The sequence below is a fragment of the Somniosus microcephalus genome, chromosome 10, assembly GCF_052327205.1.
Source record: "Somniosus microcephalus isolate GS21.2 chromosome 10, FLI_Smic_1.0, whole genome shotgun sequence".
Lineage (NCBI taxonomy): Eukaryota > Metazoa > Chordata > Chondrichthyes > Squaliformes > Somniosidae > Somniosus > Somniosus microcephalus.
The window spans coordinates 153,565,248-153,585,417 of NC_140996.1; the positions used below are offsets into that span (position 1 = coordinate 153,565,248).

The 20,170-nt window shown below is 44.2% G+C and overlaps 1 protein-coding gene and 1 long non-coding RNA gene across 2 annotated transcripts in view; one reads left to right on the plus strand and one right to left on the minus strand.

Annotated features, from left to right (window-relative positions):
• Nucleotides 1-3,930: 3,930 nt before the first annotated feature.
• On the minus strand, nt 3,931-6,722 carry LOC147111770 (uncharacterized). Its single transcript, XR_015079857.1, has 2 exons — nt 6,592-6,722; nt 3,931-4,634 (listed from the first exon to the last, which is right to left on the minus strand). It is a non-coding gene; the product is annotated as an uncharacterized LOC147111770 (long non-coding RNA).
• A 154-nt stretch (nt 6,723-6,876) lies between these two features.
• The window catches only part of mrps9 (mitochondrial ribosomal protein S9), a 152,129-nt gene continuing 138,835 nt past the window's right edge, over nt 6,877-20,170 (plus strand). Inside the window, exon 1 of the mRNA XM_085998976.1 lies at nt 6,877-6,997. Within this exon, the coding sequence (XP_085855102.1) occupies nt 6,902-6,997 (96 nt within the window). The 5' untranslated portion in view covers nt 6,877-6,901. The remainder of the gene's footprint in view (nt 6,998-20,170) is intronic.

The following is a 20,170-nucleotide window of genomic DNA, read 5'->3' on the forward strand; positions in this document are numbered from 1 at the left end:
ATGACATACTCATTTCAGCACCAAACAGCAACTAACCAGCAGGGGACAGGCACGGCTGTCTATATCTATTCTACCAATTACATACTCAAACAATTCCAGTAGATTAGTCAAGCATGATTTTTTGTAAATCCATGTTGACTTTGTCTGATCCTGTCACTGTTTTCCAAGTGCTCTTTTATTACATCTTTTATAATGGACTCGAGCATTTTCCTCACTACCGATGTCAGGCTTACCGGTCTATAATTCCCCGTTTTCTCTCTACCACCTTTTTAAATAGTGGGGTTAGATTAGCTACCCTCCAATCCATGGGAACTATTCCAGAGTCTATAGAATTTTGGAAGATGACCAGCAATGCAGCTACTATTTCTAGGGCCACTTCCTTAAATACCCTAGGATGTAGATTATCAGATCCTGGGGATTTATTGGCCTTCAATGCCGTTAATTTCCCTAACACCATTTCCCTACAAATACTGATTTCATTCAATTCCTCCCTCTCGTTAGACCCTATGTTCCCTGACAACTCTGGAAGGTTATTTGTGTCCTCCTTTGTGAAGACAGAACCAAAGTACGTATTTAATTGGCCTGCCATTTCTTTGTTCCCCATTATAAATTCCCCTAATTCTGACTGCAAGGGACCTACGCTTGACTGCACCAATCTTTTTCTCTTCACATATCTGTAGAAGCTTTTACAGTCAGTTTTTATGTTCCCTGAAAGCTTAATCTCATATTCTATTTCCCCCCTCTTAATTAATCCCTTTGTCCTCCTTTGCTGAACCCTAAACTGCTCCCAATCCTCAGGTTTGCTGCTTTTTCTGGCCAATTTATATGTCCTTTCCTTGGATCTTATGCTATCCCTAAATTCCCTTGTTAGCCACGGTTGAGTCACCTTTTTTGTTTTATTTTTATGCCAAACAGAGATGAACAAATTATGTAGTTCATCCTTGCGATTTTTGAATGTTTGCCATTGCCTATCCACCGTCAACCCTTTAAGTAACGTTCCCCAATCCATCCTAGCCAACTCGCACCACATACCATCGTAGTTTCCTTCATTTAAATTCAGGACCCTAGTCTCTGAGTCAACTACTTCACTCTCCATCTTAATGAAGAATTCTATCATAGTATGATCACGCTTCCCCAAGGGGACTCTCACAACAACATTGCTAATTAATCCTTTGTCATTACATACTCCCAGTCTAAGATGGCCTGATCTCTAGTTGGTTCCTCGACATATTGGTCCAGGAAACCATCCCGTATACACTCTAGGAATTCCTCCTCCACAGTATTGTTACTAATTTGGTTAGCCCAATGTAGATTAAAGTCACCCATGATAACTGCAGTGCCCTTATTGCACGCGTCTCTAATTTCCCGTTTAATGCCACCCCCAACCTCAGCATTACTGTTTGGGGGTCTATATACAACTCCCACTAATGTTTTCTGCCCCTTGGTATTTCTCAGCTCTACCCATACAGATTCCACATCATCAGAGCTAGTATCCTTCCTTACTATTGTGGTAATCTCCTCTTTAACCAGCAATGCTACCCCACCTCCTTTTCCTTTTTGCCTGTCCTTCCTGAATATTGAATACCCCTGGATGTTGAATTCCCAGCCTTGGTCACCCTGGAGCCATGTCTCCGTAATTCCAATTACATCATATCTGTTTACATCTATTTGCGCAGCTAATTCATCCACCTTATTACGAATGCTCCTCGCATTAAGACACAAAGCCTTCAGGCTTGTTTTTTTAAACACTCTTAGTCCTTTTAGAATTATTTACTGTAGCCCTGTTTGATTTACACCCTTGATTTCTCTGCCTTCCACTTTTGCTTTTCTCCTTCCTGTCTTTTGTTTCTATCCTTGCTTCCCTTTCCTCTGTCTCCCTGCACAGGTTCCCAACCCCCTGCCATTTTAGTTTAAACCCTCCCCAACAGCACTAGCAAACACTCCCCCTAGGACATCAGTCCCGGTCCCGCCCAGGTGCAAACTGTCCAGTTTGTACTGGTCCCACTTCCCCCAGAACTGGTTCCAATGTCCCAGGAATTTGGAATCCCTCCCCCTTGCACCATTCCTCTAGCCACGTATTCATCTGAAATATCCTTCTATTTCTACTCTGACTAGCACGTGGCACTGGTAGCAATCCTGAGATTACTACCTTTGAGGTCCTATTTTTTAATTTACCTCCTAACTCCCTGTATTCAGCTTTTAGGACCTCATCCCGTTTTTTACCTATATCATTGGAACCTATATGCACCACGACAACTGGTTGTTCACCCTTCCCCTCCAGAATGCCCTGCATCTGTTCCCAGACATCATTGACCCTTGCACCAGGGAGGCAACATACCATCCTGGAGTCTCGTTTGCGGCCGCAGTAACACCTATCTATTCCCCTTACAATAGAATCCCCTATCACTATAGCTCTCCCACTTTTTTTCCTTCCGTCCTGTGCAGCATAACCACCACCCATGGTGCCAGGGAGTTGGCTGCTGCTGCCTTCCCCCAATAAGCCATCTCCTTCAACAATATCCAAAGCTTTCTGTAGAAGGATGAGCTTGATGGGCTGAATTGCCTTCCGTCCTCTAATACACACGTGCCACAGAACCCTGATTTTGGCCCTAGGTTTGTGCATTAAAAATTACTCGGGTTTCCATGGTTAGCAATTACTCGGGTTTCCATGGTTAGCAAACTTTAGTTATCAGTAACCAGTGATTAACTTATTATTTTATGCTTCATTGGCTCCCTGAATTCAATTTGGATTCCAGCCTGACTGAATACTGGGATTAGCCTGCCTCCGTATCTATCTCTTGCTTTCTCTCAATTGCAAAACTAAACACTTGCAAATCTCACAGCCAGATGGGCTGTGAAGAAAGAAACAGAAATACAGAAGATGGAGACAGAGGAAGGAAACAGCTGCCACCTTCTGCTCAGTTCAAAACTGGGCAGGATGAAGCTCTGGGCACAGAGCCACAGGCCAACCTGTTAATGCATCCATGGAGAATATTTAAATGCCTTACCTGTCAATCAGATCACTCTTTCAGGACATTAGAAAATAGCACTAGTGAGTGTTGTCACTGTGATGTTTGCCACAAAAGCACAAATTTAAACTATTTAATTTTTTTCACTCTGTGCACGTGCATAGCAATTTTTGTCCTTGTCCTTATACTGGAAAACCAGATATTTAGGGACAATTTTAAGAGTCCAGCTGATGGTGGGAAGCTGGCATTACATATGGATGCACACTAATAATTTTGGAAAAGCATAGGCATTGTGCATGTACATTTTGATATGTGCTGCTGGTGGTTAAGGCTCCCCCTCCTCCTCATCAGAGCAGACTGGTAAAATTACCTCTTCAATGACTAGTATTAAAAAGCTGATTAGCTGGTAGTCCATCTGAAAACTGGACAGGTGGCCACTCTATGCAAGTGGAATCCTCAAGTATAGTTTGCAACTGCACACATAAGATTTATATAATGTTGAGTGACTGTGTGTGTGTGTGTGGCAGGGGGTGGGGAGGCAATGAGTAACTGAGCCATACAGACTAAGAAGGGCACAGGTTCAATGCCTGACATGCATTGAGTTAGCTGATTTCAGTTTTGGGGTGGTAGGGTGCTACAATTTGCACCATGCCTCCTGAGTTGGGGGCAGAAAAATTATACACAATTCCTTATCTCTATCCAGTGACCCCTGCTGAAGTGCACATATGGGGATGTTGAAAAGGATTAGCTGTGACATCCTCCACAGTGAAATAGCCTGGATTCAAACTTGAATAAAAGCCACTGGGTGAGGTCGCAAAGGGTGGCTGATACCTGTAAATCTGTACCCTAGCATGGAATTAATGGCTTCAGGAGAGAGGAGGAGAGAAGACCGATGAGAACAATAGTATCTATTTTAATTTTAATGTATATATAAATCAGTCTTAAAAAAAACACAGCTCAATACATTTTAATGGGTTTGCAATCTACCTGGTGATTGTAAACATTCCATTTATTATGAGGAAAAAGCAGGTAAATTGGATTAGATAGCTCCAATTGAAGAGTGAGCAGCAGCAACGGCATTGACATGGTGGCCCAAATGGACTCATTCTGTGATACTTCCCTGATATTAATGACTGCAGCCTTTGGAGCAAACTACTTTGTGCATTTTACATCATTCATTTGCATTGCCCAATCATACACACACACTGTGGGTAAATGGGGTTGAGGTAAAGAAAGAACTTGCATTAATATAGTGCTTTTCACAACCTCAGTACATCTCAAGGTGCTTTATAGCCAATGAAGTATTTTTGAAGTGTAATCACTCTTCTAATGTAGGAAACACAGTATCAAATTTGCATACAGCAAGGTACCACAAGAAGAAACAACAATGAAATAAATGGCCAGATTATCTGTTTTAGGTGTAAGTTACTAGGTAATTGTTGGCCAGGACATCAAGAGACCTTCCCTGCTCTTCGAATAGTGTCATGGGATCTTTTGCATCCATTTGAGAGGGCAGATTGGGCCTCGATTTAACATCATATCCAAAAGACGGCACCTCTAACAATGCAACACTCCCTCAGTACTGCACTGAAGAGCCTGGCTCGATTATGTTTTCAAGTAATACAAACAGAAAATGCTGGAAACACTCAGCAAGTGAGGCAGCATCTGTGGAGAGAGAAACAGAGTCAATGTTTCAGGTCAATGACCTTTCATCAGACCTCCACGGTCTCTAAATTGTCAGACTGCTTGTTCGACATTCAGTTCTGAATGAGCAGAAATCTTCCCTAATTAAATATTGGGAAGACCGAAGCCATTGTTTTCGGTCCCCGCCACAAACTCCGTTCCCTAGCCACTGACTCTATCCCTCTCCCTAACATCTGTCTGAGGCTGAACCACACTGTTCGCAACCTTGGTGTCATATTTGACCCTGAAATGAGCTTCTGACCACATATCCACAGCATAACAAAGACCGCCTACTTCCACCTTCGTAACATCACCCATCTTCGCCCTTGCCTCAGCTCATCCGCTGCTGAAACCCTCATCCATGCCTTTGTTACCCCTAGACTTGACTATTCCAACGCACTCCTGGCTGGCCTCCCACATTTTACCCTATGTAAACTTGGTGATCCAAAACTCGGCTGCCCGTGTCCTAATTTGCATCAAGTCATGTTCACCCATCACCATTGTGCTCGCTGACCTACATTGACTCCCGGTTAAGCATTTTAAAATTCTCATCTTTGTTTTCAAATCTGTCCATGGCCTCGCCCCTCCCTATCTCTGTAATTTCCTTCGGCCCCATAACCGCCTCCCCCCCCCACCAGATATCTGCACTCCTCTAATTCTGCCCTCTTGAAAATCCCTGATTATAATCGTTGAACCTTTGGTGGCTATGCCTTCTGTTGCCTAGGCCCTAAGCTCTGGAATCCTCTGCCTAAACCTCTCCGTCTCGCTACTTCTCTTTCCTCCTTTAAGACTCTCCTTAAAACCTACCTCTTTGACCAAGCTTTTGGTCACCTGCCCTAATTTCTCCTTATGTGGCTCGTGTCAATTTTTTTTGTCTTTTAATACTCCTGTGAAGCGCCTTGGGACGTTTTACTACGTTAAAGGCGCTATATAAATACAAGTTGTTGTTGTTGTCATCAATCTGAACTGTTTCTCTCTCCACAGATGCTGCCTGACCTGCAGAGTGTTTCCAGCATTTTCTGTTTTTATTTCAGAGTTCCAGCAACCGCAGTATCGTGCTTTTGTATTTATGTTTTCAAATCTCTGGAGCGGGGCTTGAGGTACAGGTGAGGTGAATGGCGAAGCAGACTGGTGAGGCTGAAAGGCCTGTTTCTCCTGTGTACCAGTGACAGCCTCCGCCTCTCCACCTCGGAGCAAGATGTGTCAGTTCTCACTCTGGGACTGTCAGATTTCGGTACTCTTAAGCTTAGCTCCCAAAGCGAGAATATCAATGCTAATTTGATCCTGTGAGAGACAACATCATTCAAGTCCGAGGCCGGGACCCAGGAACGAGGATGAGCCCAGCAGCGAGGTCAAGGCGCAGGAGTGGTGCAGCGTGGACCAGCAGCGGGGTCGGGGCCCAGGGAAGGTGCGGCACGGGCCAACACCGAGGCTGGGAGGATCACAATGCATCCTACGAAACCCAAGCAGAGAGGACCTGCGGGAAGGAGGGAGGAGGACAGTAGCAGTATGTTTGTGTGTGTGTGCTAGGCCATTGTAGCAGAGCCTGGTCTCCAATCGTCTTGGATCCCCTTGCCATTGGACCAAGACCTTGCTCTGTCAAGCCCGTGTGGTAGCTGGTGTGCAACGGCCACCCCACGTTAAAAGAATTCACGCACAGGCATCTTCCACCCTTGTAGGCAGCGCAAAGAGCGCACGTCAACCCAAGCGCCCCACCAACCCGCCCCTTCAACCACCGTCTGCCCACCTGTGACAGACTGTAGGTCCCGCATTGGTCTAATCAGTCACCTGGGAGCTCATTTTTAATGTGGAAGCAAGTCATCCTCGGTTCCAAGGGACTGCCTAAGAAGAAGACTCTTAAAAAGAAATGGCGTTGCAAACTGTACTGTTACTATTACTATAACCGTCAAGCCCATCACGCCACGGTTGGTTTACAGACCTCAGGTGTGAAGCCGCGGAGCGCGCACAACAAAGCTTTCCTCTCGGGGCCGGAGAGCGCGTTCAGGCGCCGCGCATGCGCACCGCGTACAGTTCAGCAACTTTCCGTTACCGTTCCGTGCGCATGCGCACCGCTCTTCCCAAATTAGATTCGACAATGGTTCACTTTTCTAAAAAAAAACACATAAACCCGAGGTATATGGTTAGATTTTATTCTATTTATCGTCTTCAATGTATTTTTTCATAAAACAAGTTGGGGGTGAAAGGTTACCTGGCACGCATGCGCAGTGCCGTTCTCTATTGACCCAACAATGGCGGCCTGCAGTGGCAGATGTGCTGCGTTGCTGCGGAGATGTTGCGGGTGCACGGCGGCGCTGACTTTTCCCCCTGCTGTCAGGATGTCATCTGTGAGTGCTGCGTTTTAGTTTTGTTTCGGTCCCTTCTTATCGTGGATGTGTAGTTCCAGATCAGATGCTGTCGGTCCCAGGGGAGAGAAACATTTTAAAGCCCGGCTTTGGAGGCTCGGGTGCTGCTGACCTGCTCCCCCGCCTCATTCCCACCAAGTCACTCACCAACTCCAACAACAACAACCTCGTATGGTTTCACAGCCCTGGCTCAGTTGCAACACTTTCACCTCTTGAGTCAGAAAGTCGTGCATTCAAGCCCCAATTCAGAGATTTGAGCACATAAGCCAGGCTGACACGTCAGTGCAATATGGAGGGAGTGCTGCACTGTTGGAGATGCGGTCTTTCGGATGAAATGTTAAATCCAGGCCCCATCTGTCGTCTCCTCAAAGATCACATGCACTATTTTGAAGAAGAGCAGGGGAATTTTCCTGTTGTCCTGACCAGCATCACTAAAATAGTTTAATGGTCATTTATTTCATTGTTGTTTGTGAGATCATGCTATGTGCAAGTTAGCTGTTGTGTTTCCCTACATAAGAAAGAAAGACTTGCATTTATATAGTGCCTTTCACATCCACCAGATGTCCAAAGCGCTTTACGGCCAGTGAAGTACTTTTTGAAATGTAGCCGCTGTTGTAATGTAGAAAACGCAGCAGCCAATTTATGCACAGCGAGCTCTCTCAAACAGCAATGTGATAATGACCAGATAATCTGTTTTTGTGATATTGATTGAGGGATAAATATTAGCTAGGACATGGGGATAACTCCACTTGAGAGCGGATGGGGCCTTGTTTTAACATCTCATCTGAAAGACGGCACCTCCAACAGTGTAGCACTCCCAGTGTCCTAAAGTAGTAAAAGGTGCTATATAAATCTAAGTTCTTTCACTCCTATCTGTTCCAAACCAGCCAGTGTATCTTCAGCACCCCTGCACTGTCACCTTGTGTTTCGCAAGGATCTATTCTGTGTTATTTACATGCTTTATTTTGGTGATATCTGCAAGGGGAGTCTGCTTCCAGATGTATGATGGCACCTTGCTCTACCTCTGAAACCAATCTCCGATTCCCTTTTCCTCTCTTCCATTAATATTTGTAAGCAGTCACACAACACCAGGTTATAGTCCAACAGCTTTATTTGAAATCACAAGCTTTCGGAGCGCTGCTCCTTCGTCAGGTGAAGTGGAGAAATACATATAGACACAGCTTATATAGTCAGAGAATCATGTCCGATGTTTACAGGTAATGTTTCCAACTGCCATTTATCACACCTCGGCAGAGAGATAATCACAGCAATCAAAGGTGTGAATGGTGTCAGTCAGGAAAACATTACATCAAAGAACAATGAGGTGGGGTCACAAGGGGTCAAATATTGCAGATGCTGGGGTCTGTATGAAAAACAAAAAAACAGACAAAAAACATTTTTTTTGCTGGAAATCACAGCAGGTCCGGCCGCATCTGTGTAGAGAGAACAAGCCAATGTCGACTCGAGTCTGGATGACCCTGCGTCAGGTGGGGTTACATGTAGCGTGACATGAACACAAGATCTCGGTTGAGGCCGTCCTCATGGGTGCGGAACTTGGCTATCAGTTTCTGCTCGATGATTTTGCATTGTCGTGTGTCTCGAAGGCCGCCTTGGAGAATGCTTACCCGAAGATCGGAGGCTGAATGTCCTTGACTGCTGAAGTGTTCCCCGACTGGGAGGGAACACTCCTGCCTGGTGATTATTGTTTTTGTTTTTCATACAGACCCCAGCATCTGCAATATTTGACCCCCTGTGACCCCACCTCATTGTTCTTTGATGTAATGTTTTCCTGACTGACACCATTCACACCTTTGATTGCTGTGATTATCTCTCTGCCGAGGTGTGATAAATGGCAGTTGGAAACATTACCTGTAAACATCTGACATGATTCTCTGACTAAGCTGTGTCTATATGCATTTCTCCATTTCACCTGACGAAGGAGCAGCGCTCCGAAAGCTTGTGATTTCAAATAAAGCTGTTGGACTATAACCTGGTGTTGTGACTTCTTACATTTGTCCACCCCAGTCCAACTCCGGCATCTCCACACCATTAATATTTGTGTACAAGGTTCTTGTTGCCAGTAAGTACCCCAGTGTATTAATGTTCTCTTCCCCCTCCCCATAATGTGTTCTAGGAATATGGGTGCCACCCTTAGTTGGCATTAAGACCCTGTCAGGTAGTGTGGGACTGGAATCACATGTGGGCCAAACTGCAGGGAATGGAAGGTGCTTTCCTGAAGGATGTTAGTGGACCAGTTGGCATTTTAATGAGAGCCCAGCAGTCATTTTATGTGGTGCCAGCGCACAAATTACCAGATTTATTGAACTCAATATCCCATCTTGCCATGCTGTGATTTGAACCATTGGGTTGCTCGTCCAGTACGGCACTGGTTTGAGATGGTGAAATCAGGCTTGTTAACCTGGCAGGGCAGATGGTAATTGGAAGGACAAACATTCAGTACTGCTAGGACTCGGGTATGTATCAGAAATTTGTGTAAAAGGACATAAATTCCTTAATTCAAGAGTTCAAAATATTGGATGTATGAACATAAAATATGCGCAGTAAGAAAAGTAAACTGGAGTAAGAAAAATCTAAATAAAAGGAGGAGGAATAAATTGTAAGTTTCTGGAAGTTACAGGATGAGTGGCCACTTTTAAAATTTGTATGGATCTGATTATTTACCAGCTATGAGTGCAGGTAGACATTCTGTTCCCATTCTGTAACTGGCCACAAGCTAGTTCATGAAAGCAACAGGAAGTATAAGGGAAAGGGAACTATAATTCACTCTTTTTGGTTATGCTTACTTACTAAGTAGCTGTGTTAGTAAATCAGTTCAAAAGCTCGAATGCCTAAACCTTTTGGATATTGAGAGCATGCTGCTGTGATCTGGTATGCTGAATGCCAATCCCACTCCTTTTTTAAAAAAAAACACTACCTTCACCTCTGTTGTTGCCACCAACTGCTCGAGCCCCAACCTACCTTTTCTCTAAAGTTCTGGAATGTCTCATCATCACCCAACTCTATGCCCATCACCCAAACAACCCCTTTTCAAATAATTTCAGTTTTGTTTATGTCCCACCTACAACACACCACCTTGGTCAAAGAGACCCTTATCCTTTATTCTCCTTGACCTCTCCTTCATTCAATGTGGTTAACCATCCTCTTCTCTGTGTCCACCTCTGTGGTACTGCTTCACATGGTTCCACTGCTATGTCCCACCAGAATCAGTATATCTCCTTCTGCGTAAGACAGTGGCTTCGGTCTGCCTAATATTTAGTTGGAGGAAATTTCTGCTTGTCGGACAAGCAGCGGGACAAACCAGAGGTAATGGAGGGGTTGAGAGAAGTGGTGGTGAGGTAGAGCTGGGTGTCGTCAACGTACACGTGGAACCTAACGTCGTGTTATCAGATGATGTCGCCGAGGGGTAGCATGTAGATGAGAAATAGGAGGGGGCCAAGGATAAATCCTTTGGGACTCCAGAGGTAACACGGGAGCAGAAGGAGAAGTGATTGCAGGTGATTCTCTGTTTACGACTGGATAGATAGGAATGGAATCAGGCAAAGACAGTTCCACCCAGCTGAACGGCAGAGGTGAGGTGTTGGAGGAGGATGGTGTGGTTAACTGTCAAAGGCTGCAGACAGGTCGAGAAGGATGAGGAGGGTAGTTTACCATGGTCACAGTCACGTAGGACGGTTTCAGTGCTGGAGCGAGGGTGGAAACCCGATTGATGGGGTACAACCATGGAGTTGCCAGAAAGGTGGCACAGATTTGGGAGGCAACAACACGTTCAAGGACTTTGCAGAAGAAAGGTAGGTTGAAGATGGGGTGTAGTTTACAAGGACAGGGGTCAAGGGTGGGTTTTTGAGGAGTGGAGTGATGACGGTAGATTTGAAGGGGAAGGGACAGTACCCGAGGAGAGGAAACAGCTAACATGGGGTGTAAATTTAAGATCATCACCAAAAGAACGAAGGGAAAGGTTAGGAATGCCCTACCAGACACAATGGTTGGAACAGAATCTATAGCTTTTAAAAGAAAAGTGGATAAATATTTTTTTTAAATATTACATTCTGCAGTTCCTATGTTTTGGGTAAACATAGCAGCTTTTTTGCATACAGCAAGATCAAACAGCAGTGAGATGAATGACCAGTTCATTTTTTTCCCACAATGTTGGTTGAGGAAACTAGGATACCAGGAAAATCCTGAGCTCCTCTGGATATTGCCATAGGATCTTTAGGGCCCACAGGAACAGGCACATGAGGTCTTGATTAAAGTCTGGTCAGATAGACACCTCTGACTATGCAGCGTTCTCTCACTACTGCACAGGGGTGTCATTCTAGATTATGTACTCAAGTCCTGGGCTTGAATCACAACCTGCTGACACCGAAGAAACAGTACTGCCTGCTAAGCCAAGCTGACAGTTGTGTACTTTTTACTTAATTGAAAAGTTTTAAAATATATGTAGTGTATGGTGTAATTTTCTATTTTGAGCAGAAGTTTGTGATGTAAATAAACCAGTTGCTCTTCAACTTATTTAGCGGCTTCCACTGTTACTCTGTCACTTAAAATTGGCATGTAGCATGACCTACCTATAGGTCTCTATGCTCATGCAGCACTGTAACAGCTGATAAAACAATGAAACCCGGGATGAGGCACTTCAGTTATGTGGAGAGACGAGAGAAGCTAGGATTGTTCTCTTTGGGGCAGCGAAGGTTAAGGGGAGATTTAATAGAGGTGTTCAAAATTATTAGGGGATTTCATAGAGTAAATAAGGAGGGTAGGTAGCCAGAGGACACAGATTTAAGATAATTGGCAAAAGAACCAGAGGGAAAATGCGGCGAATTTTTTTTTTTTTTACACAGTGAGTTATGATCTGGAATACACTACCTGAAAGGGTGGTGGAAGCGGATTCAACAGTAACTTTCAAAAGGGAATTGGCCAAATACTTGAAAGGAAAAAAATTGCAGTGCTATGTGGAAAGAATGGGGGAGTGGGACTAATTGGATAGCTCTACCAAAGAGCCGGGACAGGCACAAAGGGCCGAATGGCCTCCTCCTGTGCTGTAAAATTCTCTGCTCTCTCTTGGACACCTCGCTGTGGAGAATCGTAAGCAGCAACTTGTGTGTTATCATTTTATGGCACTGCACTTTCCTGCACCATACACTGTTCCATTGGTTCAGTTTTCCTTTTATATTTGAAAAGAAAGTTACAATCCCGTTATATCATGAAGGTGGTACTGCTTTATTTCTTTCAAAAAATGTACTTTTAAAAAGATTAGGCGTGACCCATTGTTTGTCACCACATTAATACTGCTTTTGCTATTTTTAATTTAAGTTTTTGCCATAAACAGTCACCATCCCAGCAGGATGATAAAGCCTCTTTAATTCACTATCTGTATTAATATTTAGGAGTTTCACTGTTTTGTGTGTGGCTGCATGATACTAAATGTATTGAGGCTTTTATATTGTAAAATTGAAGAAAGTTACAGTATGATTGAAATGGCTTTCAACTATATTTTATTAGTGTGATTTTCTGTGATATTAACCTTAAGAAAATTAAATATCAGGACCTTATTAAGATTGTGGAATAATGGTGGGGTGTGCAATTACACGTTTATATCCATTTTCACTGGGCAGTGGTACTGCAAATAGCCCTGGGCCTAGAAAAGAAGTCCAGTTAGCATCTGAGCAACTACCACGTGGACGTGTAGCAGGATGAAACTAACAAAATGTTTACCGTTTCACTCAAAATCACAAAATTGCTGGAGAACCAGTAAAATAACTTGTGGGTCATGTCTTTTATCTAAAACACCCATAAACTGAAAGAGAAAATTAAACTACATGGTTTAAGGCAGCAAATTAAATTTGTTTTGGGTTGTTACAATTGTAGGTTTTTCTACAAAAAATTCTCATTTCATAACATTTCCCATATTTATCTCTGTAACCCAGAAGCTGTACCTTTACAGAATTGCTTAATTTGTAGGATTAACAGATTAATTGATTTGAAGCAATTTGCATACTGGATTAAGCCTGGTTTTATGAACATATGAAAGGTCAGCTGACCTATCCTATAGACATGGTATAACCTATATCTACTATCAATCTTATCCGAACTCACTCCCACCCCCCATACACACACACACACACACACACACACACACACACACACACACACACACACACACATAACAACCCTAGGCCAATTTAGGAAAAACTCTGAAATTCTTCTCTAACCCCTGAAAGCAAACTCCAGGAGACCACTGTGACGGGTCCCACTATCCCCATTCCCCACCTACTTTCTATAACTCAAGTGTCTTCCACTTGCAGGAACTCGTCCAGCTCCCTTTTGAACTCTTGCAGCAAATCACACTCACTGCTTGCACTAGTAACTTAATCCAGAGATCGATGAATCACTGCGAAACGAAGAAATTGTTGGCATCTAATCTAACTCTATGCTTTCATAACAAGTACTGATGCACCCTAGTTCTTTGCCTAATTAGCTCAAATAACCTGTTCACTTGGACAGAATCTGACCCCATCATTATTTTAAAGACCTCAGACATATCCCCTCCAATTCTATGCTCTTCTAAAATAAAAAGCCCAAGTTCTGTGAGCCTGTCTTGATAACGAAGAGCCCTTAAACTAGGTATCAAATAAATGGCCCTCCTCTGCACCTTTCTCAAGGCCTCTATCACCCACCATGTGAGGGGTCCAAAACTAGACTCCGCACGCTAGATGCTGCCAGACCAAGGTCTTGGGAAATTTGCGTCAAAAATGGCAAAGTTTGCATTGACTACAATAACTAGCATATGTATTTACAAATAAAATATAGATGTGCAACATAGTATTAGAGAATACAAATGTAAAACATCAATATAACCAGAGGAGTTTTTGATGGGTTAATTATCCTTTGTAAGAACTGTTTGTGTGTGTATATATTGTCTCAACCTTTGGTGGCCATGCCTTCTGTTGCCTAAAGCTCTGGAATTCCCTGCCTAAACCTGTCCGCCTCGCTACCTCTCTTTCCTCCTTTAAGACGCTCCTTAAAACCTACCTCTTTGGCCAAGCTTTTGGTCACCTGCCCTAATTTATCCTTATGTGGCTCGGTGTCAAAATTTTTGTCTTAAGATACTCCTGTGCAGCGCCTTGGGTCGTTTACTACGTTAAAGGCGCTATATAAATACAAATTGTTGATTTGTCTCTGGGTGGCAAATTCCACCGCTTTTATCTCCTGCCAATTTTAGAAATGGTACTGATTTGAATTGAAAATTTATCTATATAGCGTATGTTTATTTTATGGCATCCTCTTTCAGTCCACATGTCTGAGCCCAGAAGAAAGTGGTAAGATGAAACATGCTCCAGTTTTTAGCCTGTTAGCTTCCTTTTGGGGAAATCTCAGTTGCAAATAATGATTCATGCTTTTTGATTAGTATGTAGGAAATTTTCATAAATGGTTGTCTCACCATACAGACAATATTTAATAGTAGAATTCAACAATACTTAACACTAAAAAGCAAATTTACATACATATCTGCAAGTGGATTACAAGATACAGTTCACACCTTCCCATGACTGGAACATTCCTTTTGGTCTGAAATTCAATTATGCAAACAAACATCCACAATAGGTAAACTATTAGCTCATTCAGAACATACTCAATCTTGCTATCTATTACAATGCAAGCATCAACAGTTTAAAGCTGATCTTGAATCACAGATTTATTTTATTCTCTTGAACAGTTGCCGGCATCTGAACTTTATTTTAAACTGACAAGCATATTCTATACGATAGCAAAATACTGCAGATGCTGGAAATCTGAAATAACAACAGAAAATGCTGGAAAAACTCAGCAGGCCAGGCAACATCTGTGGAGAGAGAAATAGAGTCAACGTTTCAGGTCTTGACAAAGGGTTTCGACCTGAAACGTTGACTCTATTTCTCCACGGATGTTGCCTGGCCTGCTGAGTTTTTCCAGCATTTTCTGTTGTTATTGAGCATATTCTCTATGTTTGTCTTTCTCATCTACATGCTGCCCTTTGGCAACATTATCCGCAGCCATGTCGTCAGCTCCTACATTTACACTGATGACACCTACGTAAGATCGCAGAGGGACCCTGGTTCTAAATGATTCGAGGTTGACCTGTATTGGGGACAGTGATTTAACTTTATTCAGCATAAGCAAGGCTTAATACATTACAGTATTCGAGCAGCAGTTTACAGAGAATAATTGAGACTTGTATTACCCCGTTATCCTCTGGGTAGAAGTGCAACTGTGAGCAGGCTGCACCCTGTGTCTCTTGTCTGTGTGCCTCTCTCCATCTCCCGGGTGTCTCCTTGATCCTTCCTGAAATCATCATCTCCTGAAAGCTTCAACACTTTGTGGCTGTTAAATCCCCTTTCTTATACCCTTACTCTCATTCAAAGCCTGTGGAATCCTCCTGAACCAATCGCTGGCTGACACCCAAACCCAAAATGCAATCATAAAGATGCCACGTTCGCAACACCTTGGCTTGGGCAGATTCGAGTCTGATGACATTCTTACATCATCTGTTTTTGACCATCAAGACTCATATCTGGGGTAGTTATGGCAACACAAAAGGAATATATCTCCATAGGTTGAGATATGGCCCTTGCTGCTGGCCTTTGTTTTTGATTCACTGCAGATGTTATAACATTCCAACACCGTGCCAACCACACCTGACCTTGCTTCCCAGGCTAACGGCAGTCTATTCGACCATGGCAATCTCTTTCTCACCCCAGGTTGTCTGGTTACAGCTTACTCTCAGACTTTTAAGCATAAGAAAAAGGGTTACATGTAATATATAATTCAAGTCATCATTGCATACAGTTGATGATTACAAACTTCTGCATTTAATTCTTACACACGATTATAAATCTATTACTGATGATTATAAGATATCAAAACAAGTATTCCAAAAACCAACTAATATGATTCATAACAATCTTATGCTCCCTTACTCTTATCTCAGTCTCTGGAATTCCAGTAATTCTTTCCGCTGTTCCCACAGACAGGCTGTCGGCTTTGCTAACCAGGCTTGTGGTCTGCCTTTTTAATTTGGTCAAGCAAGGCCCCAAGCCTTGCTTTTTTCCATTTTAAATCTAATTGGGTCTACCCACGCATATTACACGCATTTAAAAGCATGATTATTCAAGAATTGCTGTGCATTGCATAACAGTTACATAGTACAAACTTAAATCTATAACTAATGATGCTTATTTCATTTAATCCATGTTAGTTAGTAGGAATCTGAAATGGAGATTTCTCAGGATTCTTGCACCTAGCTCTACCACTCTCAATCTCTCCACTGTCTCTGTGTTGTAAGACGACTTGTCTGAAATCAAGTCTTGGGTGAGCCCAATTTCTTCCTGTTAAACATTGAAAAAACTGAAGCCAATATCCGTATAATCTTCATACCCTTGCCACCGATTGCACTCCGTTTTCAGCCACTATATCAGGCTAAACCAGCGATGTCCTATTTAATCGCACGCTGAGCTTCCAACCCCATATCCTCTTAATGACAGAGACCATCTACTTCAACCTCCATAACATCACTCATTTCTGTCCCTACCTAAACCTATATGCAGCTGAAATGCTCATTCATGCCTATGTCATCTTCAGACTTGACTATTCCAGTGATCTGGCTGGCCTCCTATCCTCCGCCCTCTGTAAACTTCAGCTGACCCAAAATTCTGCTTCCCATGTACTGTCCTGCACCAAGTCCCACTCGCCCATCAATTCTGTCCTCACTTGCCCACCTTGACTCCTGTCTCCAAGTCCCTCCAATTTAAAATTCTTATCCTTGTGTTTAAATCCATTCATGACCCTATCATTACCTATCTCTGTAACCTCCTCCAGCCCTGCAATTCCCCCCCCCCCCCCCCCATACTTTCTGTCATTGCTGTAAGGGCCGAAGTAAAGCCTGTAGTTCTGGGGATGTTTGGCTTAGTGAGGGGTTCTTCTAGCTGAAGTTGCATGAAGAACAGTCTTAGTGAGAAAGGCAATATATGTGTGTGTTCATAGTCATACCAAGGTCCCACAAACAACAGTGAAATTAATGACCAGTTAATCAGTTTTAGTGATGTTGGTTGAGGGATAAATATCGGCCAGGACACTGGGAGAACTCCCCTGCTATTCCTTTAATAGTGCCATGGAATCTTTTCTGTCCACCTGACAGGGCAGACAGGACCTCGGTTTAACGTCTCTGAAAGACACCAATTCCCAACAGTGCAGCACTCCCTCAGTACTGCACTGAATTGTCAGCCTCGATTATATGCTCAAGTCTCGAGTGTGGCTTGAACCCACATCCTGCTGAGTCAGAGGCAAGAGTGTTACCACTGAGCCATGGCTGCATACCTAACAGAAAAACAATCCCTTATACACCTCTTCTATTTGAAATATATTAACTAAAAGGAAAATCCCCATTATAAATTAAGGTTTAAATATTATATGAAATACATAAATTGCAGAAATCTGAAAACTTGATACATAGCACTAACATGGGAGTTGCTCAGCAATAAACTGTGTGGTGTGTATGCAGTATTTATTGAGAGAAAATGGCAACAGGAGTAAGAATCTTTTGTTCCAAAGAATACTGGAGATTTGGTATGAGGTACAGGTAGACTATCCTTTATCCGAACTTCCGAAAACCTCTAAAAACCGAAAGTTTTTTCGTTCAGCGTAAGTCGTGCGCACGACATGACCAGAGTGGCGCACGACTTACGCTGAGCAGGGCAGAGGGTCACAGAGTTCCCTCCTGGGTAGGAGATTGCAGGCCGAGCCGGGCAGTGTGAAGGAGATACCGGGAGAATGAACCCAACAATACAGCGGCCCGTCTGATATTCTTTTCTCCCCCCGACCCGACCCGACCCGACCCCCGACCCGTCCGATATTCTTTCCTCCCCTCCCCTCCCCACCCCACCCGACCCGACCGATATTCTTTCCTCCCCTCCCCTCCCCACCCGACCCGACCCCCGACCCGTCCGATATTCTTTTCTCCACCCCCCCATCCGACCCGTCCGATATTCTTTTCTCCACCCCCCACCCGACCCGACCCGACCCCCGACCCGTCCGATATTCTTTTCAACCCCCTCCCACCCGCCGACCCCGACCCCCCCGCCGACCCCCCGGCCGACCCTGACCCCCGACAAATTTCCCAGTGGCATAGTGGTTAGCACTGTTGCCTCACAGCGCCAGGGACCCGGGTTCGAATCCGGCCTCGGGCGACTGTCTGTGTGGAGTTTGCACATTCTCCCCGTGTTTGCGTGGGTTTTCTCCGGGTGCTCCGGTTTCCTCCCACAGTCCAAAGATGTGCGGGTTAGGTTGATTGGCTATGATAAATTGACCCTTAGTGTTAGGGGGATTAAATGCGTGGGGTTACAGGGATAGGGTGGGATATGTGTTGGTGTAGGGGTTATGGGGATCGGGTGGGATATGCGTCGGTGCAGGCTCGATGGGCCGAAATGGCCTCTATCTGCACTGTGGGGTTTCTGTGATTCTGTGATTCTTATAATAATACCTTCTGAAATCCGAAAACCGAAACTCAGCTGGTCCCAATGCTTTCGGATAAGGGATAGTGTACCTGTACTGGTAGATGGCACTATCTGCATCCAAAAAGACTCAATGCTATCCGATAGTTTTTCCCTTTAATCGATTGTCGTACTCTTGTAGAGCTCTCTTAAGCCGTGTCCATTTTTTAAGCCAGTGACATTTCCATATTTTGAAAGTGTAAAAGACGTGTATCCCAACTTAATAGTGTTTTTATTTTTGATGAATTTTTATGCTCATCAAAATAAGGAATATCAGTGGAGGGAATACAACATTTATTTTGCACCTTAGCACCTGCCGTTATCAAGCACAACCACCTACAGAGTAAAGATCTCTCTGCTTACTCATCAGTGTTTCCTCAGACCCAGAAGAGCATACCCTACGACTGTACTTTAATGTGAAATCTCCAGTTCCCACACCCATCATCCTTGGGCTTTGTAATGAAATCTGTTTGTCTTGATCCTGTATTCATTTTGCACTCATGTATATTACCCTCCCCCACTGTGTATAGTTTCACTTCCTCTTTCCCGACTAACCTGGGAGGTTCCAGGTCTTGGCTCTTGGCTCCGCCCCTGACTTCTCTTACATAAAGATCCCAGGATCTGTATGACTCATTCCTGTGAACCAGTCGGCGTGTTGAGATGTTAGCTCTGATCTTAGTGATTAAAAGCCAACTTGTTTAAGTCTATAACTTCTAGTTTTGTGGTTATTGAAGGCCCATCAATTTTAATCACTAAAGAATACTAGGATGGATCGACTCCTAAAACCAGAGCGTCTGGACTTGGATCCACATTCTGCTGAAGCATCAAATCAATTTGGACACTGGCTCAAATGCTTCGAACTCTTCGCGGGGGCCTCATCCGCTAGCGAGGTAGATAAACTGAGTCTACTGACTACTCGCGTAAGTCATCGGATTTATTCGTTCATCCGGGACGCCACCTCTTACACGGAGGCCATCACTATCCTGAAGGCCCAATACCAGAGGCCGGTAAACGAAGTGTACGCCAGACATCTGCTGGCTACACGCAGGCAGCGACCAGAGGAATCAATGGACGATTTCTTACAGGGCCTAAAGGACCTGGTCCGGGACTGTAACTGCAAGGCCGTGATGGCCAACGCGTACTCTGACGAATTGGTCCGCGATTCCTTCATCACGGGCCTCAAATTGAATTATATCCGGCAGAGACTGCTGGAGAAGGAGGCCCTGGACTTAAAAAAGGCAGTGGCCACTGCACGATCGCTGGACGTGGCCCAGAAAAACTCTGACTCTTATTCTTCCGGCCATGCGGCCCTCACCGCCTCGTGCGCGCCGAGGGGGCCGCCATCTTGGAATCAGCCATCTTCCCCATCCAGGTCTCACACCAGCTCTACGCCGCCGGAGTCCCCACACAGAAGTTCACCCAGGAGTCCTACTACAGCGGCAATGTCTCGAGGCCCGAAATGCTACTTCTGCGGCCAGGCCAAGCACCCCAGACAACGATGCCCAGCGAAGGACGCTACATGCTTCAAATGTAAGAAAAAGGGGCATTTTAGCAAAGTCTGCAGGGGGAATCCGATTTCCAACTCCGTCACCGCCTCGTGCGTGCCGTGCGG